At 42.3% G+C, this 7,212-nt stretch overlaps 1 protein-coding gene across 1 annotated transcript; it reads right to left on the bottom strand.

Moving 5' to 3' along the window:
• Positions 1–1,145: 1,145 nt before the first annotated feature.
• pid1 (phosphotyrosine interaction domain containing 1) lies at positions 1,146–5,639 on the bottom strand. The gene is made up of 2 exons (XM_037678494.1): positions 5,634–5,639; positions 1,146–3,492 (listed from the first exon to the last, which is right to left on the bottom strand). The coding sequence occupies exons 1-2, from the start codon at positions 5,637–5,639 to the stop codon at positions 2,992–2,994; spliced, it is 507 nt and encodes a 168-aa protein (XP_037534422.1). The 3' UTR covers positions 1,146–2,991.
• Positions 5,640–7,212: the final 1,573 nt, after the last annotated feature.

The following is a 7,212-nucleotide window of genomic DNA, read 5'->3' as shown; positions in this document are numbered from 1 at the left end:
GTTTTCTGCAGTGATGCACTGCTGGAAATGGGTCAGGCAAAAACAAAGGCCAAATCGAGCGCAAACTCAGCAACGATCAAACACAAAGACACACAAACAGTGAAGTCTGGGCACAGGGAACAGGAAGACAGAAATCTTTGTGCACAAACGGAGCATCTTGTGCAGTTTGAATGCCTGGAACTTCCACACGCCACCAAATGCTGAAGCTCCCAGGATGGAAAGTGGAACATCTTCATCTACAGAAGTCCAAGTCACTTTTTATTTTTTATGTTCGTTTTTTTTTTTTTTTTTTTTGTGGTTTCATGTGCTTTTAGAAGTTGGACTGTTTCAAACCTTTAAAAATGAAGAGCTATATAAAATAAATAAAATCCAGAACATTTAAAATAAATAGGCGGAGGCAGTGTCTGTGCTGGCCAGAGGGCGGCAGCATCCTCATTCCCGGCAGATGAGCATCATGCAGCATCCATTTTACTTCTAATTCTTTGCAGCTCTTTAGCTGCAAAATGATTGCCAGCTATACAAGCAGACAGCAGACAGTTCATCAGTTATTGATGTGGGCACTTTAAAAAGGAAAAACGGCTGCCACGTTTCATAAGGCGAATAAAAGCACAATTAAAAAAAAACTGAAGAAGTTTGAGGAATGTTAAGAGTGGGAGAGTAAAACCTCCTTCGGTGGCAGTCTCACGCTCAGACCTGAAGCATGTTTGGAAATTACATAAAGTTTTGTAGTTTGAGTTTGTTCTGGGATGCTGTGCTCTCATGCAATGCAGAGCACGAGAGCATCACACCTGGTTACACCTGTATCGTGAGCTGCGTGTTATTAAAGCAAAATACAAAATTGATTTTTTTTTTTAAACTACAGTAGTTACAGGGAAAAAAAACCATTCCTGTGGGCGCCATGTGTGGAGGATAAGCAGACCGTGAGGCTACGCTTTACATCTCAGCTGGTACCTTGTCAGAACATCATGTTTGATCCAAACTGAGCATGCCTGGGGTTTGTCCTCCCACCCACAGCCGCAGCAGGGAACAGTCAGCTAAAATGCAGCACTTTACAGAAATAAAACAAACTTTCAGACCTCGTCCCATGACTCTGGGGAGTAAACTGAGAGAGAGAACTGCGATGAAGACAAAACGGACATCTTGGCCTTGGTAAATACTTTATATGCAACTGTGTTCTGATCTTTGCAAACACTGTATAGAAAACACTTACGGTAACATTGTTTGAACAGTTAAAGCGTGTCTGAGCTGTAAAACAGACATGGCACAGTAATCTACAGCTTTACAAACATCCTCCCCGGTTTCTGGCCTTCATCTTCACAAAACACTTCCACATTCAGTTCTATCCAAACACACACACGCAGGTCCGCAGCCACTGCTGTCAGGCTCTCCGGTTGTTATTCACAGTAGCTTTCATCACACTGTTTCAGCATCACATGATGGTTCTGAATATTTATTTTATAATGTAAAATAGCTATCACAATTTAAGCTGTAATATTTGGAAAGTGATACATTTGTATTTACATGAGCTTATTGAGCAAGACTCGAATACAATTTATGTACATACAATATGTATGGTTTGAATGTGGATATGTGTGTGTGTTGATCAGAGTCATGAGATCTTTGTGTTGGGTTGTTCTAGAGATTCAGTCTCTTCAGTACTGTCCTGATGGAGGAGCCTCGGTCTGTTAGCGGCTGATGCAGAGCAGCAGAAATGTCTGGCTCATGTCCCTTCAAGCTGTTGGTGACGGTGTGAGGAGATTCATGGAGACTGAAGCGACCGGACACGATGCGAGGCGCTCACAGCACGACGGGTGTGTGAGTCGTTCACTCGAATGGCTGTGATTTTAGGGTCCCATCACGTCAGCAAACTGGCACGTTTCAACTCGTGAGCTTGCTTCCATTTCACAAAAGGTTTCTTGGAAATAAAACAGGAAAAAATGTGGCAAATGCTCACAGTACCATGTCCGATTTCAAACTTTAAAAACAACGTTTGGGGCAAAGAGAAAAATCTGCTTCTGTCTCACACACACAATAATGCTTTCACTCACTTGTATAGAAACAGTAAAGAAGCATAAACACAGGAAACGTAAACACACACATGGCCACACATGCACGCTGCAATATGAGAGGAAAGTGAGGCACATAATCTGACAGGCTAATCACAGCCTGGATTTTGGTATATTTAAAACAAAAGTCAGATGTGTATGATTAAAGTGTCTCAAACAGCCCCTGGTTTCAGTGAGAACTTCTGCAATGTGCACTTTTTAGGACTTTTTCCTTCCATACACATATTTATATCAGATTTTTCGGTACGTATTAAATGGAGACAAAGATATTAGATCGATTAGCCACACTTAGGGAGTATTTTTTGGAAGGGGGGAGGGGCTGGATAAGGTAATCATAGTGAAAAGTAGTGCTTAAAGGCTTTACTTCCACATCCTTTTCTATTACAAAGGCTAAAGGCAAAGTCACAGAAATCCAAGTAACAGGTAAGGAAGTGATGTGCTTGAACAGTCCTGTGGACTGTGGCTTTGAACCTGAAAAACATCACAGGCATTATCACGTTTGGTCCCTACATGGCATATATTGAAAAGGTGGGTTGTGACTAATCATACTGTTTCTGAATAAAAAAGCTTAGTAACCAGAGGATTTGATATGTGCGATAGTAACAGTAGTTGAAATAAAACTATTGACACAAATCTTTCTAGGCAATTACAGTGGGCCTTGAAACCCTCCAGAGTGTCTCTTAGGAGGCATTTACTCAAAGCAGTAGCTCTTTGCTCTCACCAAATGTGTCATCTACCTTATCTTAACACTGCGGATGAGCTACGTCATATTCCTGGGCATACTGAGTATTACTGAGTCGGTAAAGTTGGTACCAAATGAGTAACAGAAAGAGACAGTTGAGGGGTAAATGAAAAAAGAGCAGGTCCTTCTACTCTCCCCATCGATTTGTGTGAACGGAGATCAGGAGCATGAATGAGCTCCGCTTCAGCCGTCGTCTGGGGTCGAGTCGTCAGGCGTGGATGAGTCCTCAGCAAAGTCGTCCGTCGACCCGCTCTTGTGAATGCGTCCGTCACTGCTCATGCTTTGGAAAGTCTTGCGGAAAGCCTCCATCATCGAGTGCGCCAGTTTCTTGGCCTCCAGCTTGCTCTCGCACTCCACGGCGTGGCAGTCCATCTGGAAGGACAGGTCGTCGTTGATCTCTCGGTAGATCCAGGCAAATATGTTGGGTCTGACGCTGTGGTCCGCTGTGCAGTAGGCGATGCGCGCCACCTGGTAGGCGTCCACGGTCACGGAGGCTTCGCCACGCTCGTCCAGGTGGTGAAGGCGCACCTGGAAGGGCCGGATTTCCAGCAGAGAGTTGTTCGAGGGGGAGGTCCCTTGCTGCTGAGCCCGAGCACGACGCTCCACCAGACCCACTACTGCTGACTCGGTGCAACCAGACAAGAACTGGGTCCCAGAGATGGACATCTTACCCAGGTAGGTCACCTGCAACGACACACAATACTATTAGAAAACATCAAAGTTCATGCACAATAATTCAGGTAAAATATCCAACAAAGTTATGTCAGGTCATCTGGACGGTTTCTTTTTTTTTTTTTGTTGTTGTTGTTGAGACATTTCATCCTTCATCCAAAGAACTTCATCAGTCCAAGGAGCCGCAACAAACTCAGTCCCACAAGCAGCACAGTCACATTCAAAGTGGGCCAACTAGTTTTCTAGTGATAAGCTGGTTTCTGGAGCCTGCTGTCTCCCCCATGGACTCCTCTGAGGCAGCCATAACTAAAGTGGTTCAAAACACCAAAGTTCATGCTCAATAATCCAGGTAGAAAATCCAACAAAGTTCAGTCAGGTCATCTGGACGGTTTCCTTTTTTTTTTTTTTTGTTGAAACATTTCATCCTTCATCCAAAGGACTTCGTCAGTCCAAGGAGCCAAAACAAACTCAGTCCCACAAGCAGCTCTCACTTTTCTACCTGGATTATTGAGCATGAACTTTGATGTTTTGAACCACTTTGGCCATAGCTGCCTCAGAGGAGTCGACGGGGAGAGGGTGGGCCCCAGAAACCATCTTATCACCATCAAACTTGTTGGCCCACTATGTGACTGTGCTGCTTGTGGGACTGAGTTTGTTATGGTTCCTCGGATTGATGAAGTCCTTTGGATGAAGGACAAAACGTCTCAACAAAAAAAAAAGAAACTATTAGAAAAGCTTTTCAGTGCTGACAGATCTCTATTAAATATAAGCTTGGCGTCAAAAACAAACTACTATAGTTTGAATCATCTTTTTCAAGTAAAACATATAAACTGAAACAATGATTAGCCATGAAAAGAGCTTTGACTAAAATAAACCATCGATCTTTGTTTACTGGATGATTGAGTCTACAAACCTTTTTTTTTTTACTTCAGCCATTAGCTCTGAACAATAACAGCAATTCCAGGAGCTCGTAGAGGGCGGACTAACAGCATCATGAGCTTTTCTGTTAGGTTTAATCTCGCCGCTTAAAAAGTATAAAGTATATTGTAATCAGTGTGCAGTAACTTAAAAGTTATGTCATAGTGATGTAATATCCAATTCTTCACAAAAACGTTGGAATCAAATTTCAGTCATTCCATGTGTTTCTCAACTTGATCTACAAAGCAGTTGTAAATGAACAATTATATTTCTTTCTTTCCTTTATCGTTTCCTAGTGCCAGAAAGTTGGGGTTTTCAAAAACGATACTTTTGTGGCATGAGAAGGCCTGTGATTTATTTAGTTTTTAATACAAAGTAAGACATCTGAAAGAAGAAAGAAGCTTCAGAAGCTGTGATTTCATATGTTTTGACAGGAGTTGAATAAACCTTTAGATTTACTCCGAAAATCGAGGTTAATTTCAGCTTTTTTGCGTAGAAGAATGCTTTTTCTTTTGATAAACAGAAGTTGTGTTGCGGCTTTTCTCATTTTTTAGTAACTGTTTACAAGCTACAAGTTCTGCATGTCTTATTTTACAAAAAAAAAAAAACTACTGTGGCTGCAAGACGAAACAGAATACCATAGTAATGACACTGCATACCAGGAGAGCGACAGTCTGAGAAGATGGAGACAAATAAGGGAAGAGAGTTTAAAAAATGGACATAGCTGGGGTTTTCTTGGCCGATCCAAAAGTCGTCCAGGAATAATGGCCGACTTGTGCACTCCTCTGCATGCTGATCTTTATGGATTTTATAAAAATACACAGAGAAGGAGCCTCAAACACTCAGAGAGTTTTGACCACGTCTGTGTTTATTCAGGGGCGAGGGAATACTCGTGAACTCTTTCGGGTTCGTTGCAGCTGACTTCTACGCAGCACGCGTTCGACACATGGCTGCGGACGACATGAGTGCAAAGAAAAGATGTGTATCGTTTTTATAAACATTTTCAGAGCATGTGGTCAACATGCATGGCTCAGTGCACTTCTGCAGAACATAAAGCCAGACTGATCTTGATAACAATGATCCCTCAAGAATTTTGTGTAAGCCAATATGTGTAAGCCTTGTCAACGCATATGTTTATGTTTATTTAGCAGAAAAGAGGTCACCAACAGATGACGGCATCAGACTGATGTGGAGGATCAGGAAAATGACACAAAGCCTTTTTTTAGTCTACATACCTTCATTCTCCGTTACAGTTCTGACTGAATGGAAGCTTTCAACATAAGATCAAGCAGCCAGACATTCAGCCTCTTGGAAAGATTTGCAGGTCGGTGCAGCAAGAAGGTGTAACATTTGCCATCAGGATTCAAAAATGTAAAAACCAAGAGGAAGGTACAAGGGAAAGAATCATGCAAAATACTGTTTAGCAAATTTATCTTCTGTGAAAACAACACTCTGTATTCTCCAAAAGACTGAGCTGAGGAGTTTTTATTATAATGGACCAGATAGATTTTCTTGCATCTTTCACAAAAGAACAACAATGAGGCAGACTGCTGACTTGGCTCTGCCTGAAGGCACCTCTGATGTGCTTGCACTGTAAACACTGTACGCTGACACACTTCTGACAACGACAGCTAACCATTAGCAGGGTGAAAATAGACAACCCATTTTCACCCTGATCTCCATATTTTAAGAGTTATGAATATTCAAAAAGCATCTTTGATCAAAAATAAATAAATATGCCTGCCCTAAAATGCTAAACTATTTAAACAAACTCAGTAATAAAAGCCAATAAAATGTCATCAATATTAAAGGTCATTACGCAAACATGTAAACCTCTTCTATTGTATAAACTTTTACTGTAGGAATAACGAATAAAGTTACCACTGTGTGTAAATATTTATTACAATTTCCATTCTTCCATCATCTTTTACCCACTTCTTCCTTTAAGGGCCACGGGGGTCACTGGTGCCTATATATCCAGCAGTCACTGTGTGAGAGGCGGGGGACACCCTGGACAGGTTTCCAGTTCATCACAGGGACAGAAACAAACAATCGTTCACTCTCTCACTCACACCTAGGGACAATTTAGAGTTACCAATCAGACTAAAGGCTCCAGTGTACTCCCGTGTCCTGTCAGCTGCGTGGAAACTGTGCGCAGAGACTTCATGCTCGAGTGTCCACCCTGAGCAGCTGCAGTCAGCTCCACAGACAAGGGGCGTTTACCTTCGGGATAAATTGAGGTCACCGATTGGTCATTTGCTGACACGCCTACTAGATTGATTGACAGGTTGGAGGGAAAAAAAAAACGAGAGCTGGCAGGCAGTCCCAGCCGCAGTGGTGTTTTGTGTTTATATGTTAATAAAAAGTTCTTTAAAAAAAACAAAAAAAAAACAGGGAGCACTGGTCCTGCAGTCCACACATCAGACCAACCCATCAGGAAATCTCCAGACCCTCCTGCAGCCATGCTGGACCTGATTTTAATTTGCTTGTGACAAATTCTTTCATTTCTCACCATTTCAGTCATGGTATCAACAGAGGAGGAAGAGGTTGCTTGCCTTTTGGCAAAATAATCCAAAAAAAGGCCATTAAACCAGATCAGGGATGAAGAAGGGGAATTTAATACATTGGTGTTGCATACAAAACAGTCCATCGCTGGGCAGTTTATTGTGTGACACAGAGTATGCATATGCGGCCGTAAAAATTGAGCTTTGCGCGGACATGCCCTGCGAGGGTACGCTTCAACTCTAATCTGGTAAGCATGGACCTCTGTGGACTGACGTACGCGGGAGTATACTGGAGGCTTAACATGCATGT

Source organism: Nematolebias whitei, chromosome 6 (genome assembly GCF_014905685.2).
Source record: "Nematolebias whitei isolate Nwh7 chromosome 6, NemWhi1, whole genome shotgun sequence".
Lineage (NCBI taxonomy): Eukaryota > Metazoa > Chordata > Actinopteri > Cyprinodontiformes > Rivulidae > Nematolebias > Nematolebias whitei.
Note: the sequence above shows the minus strand (reverse complement) of the source record. Positions and strands in the feature narration are given on the sequence as shown.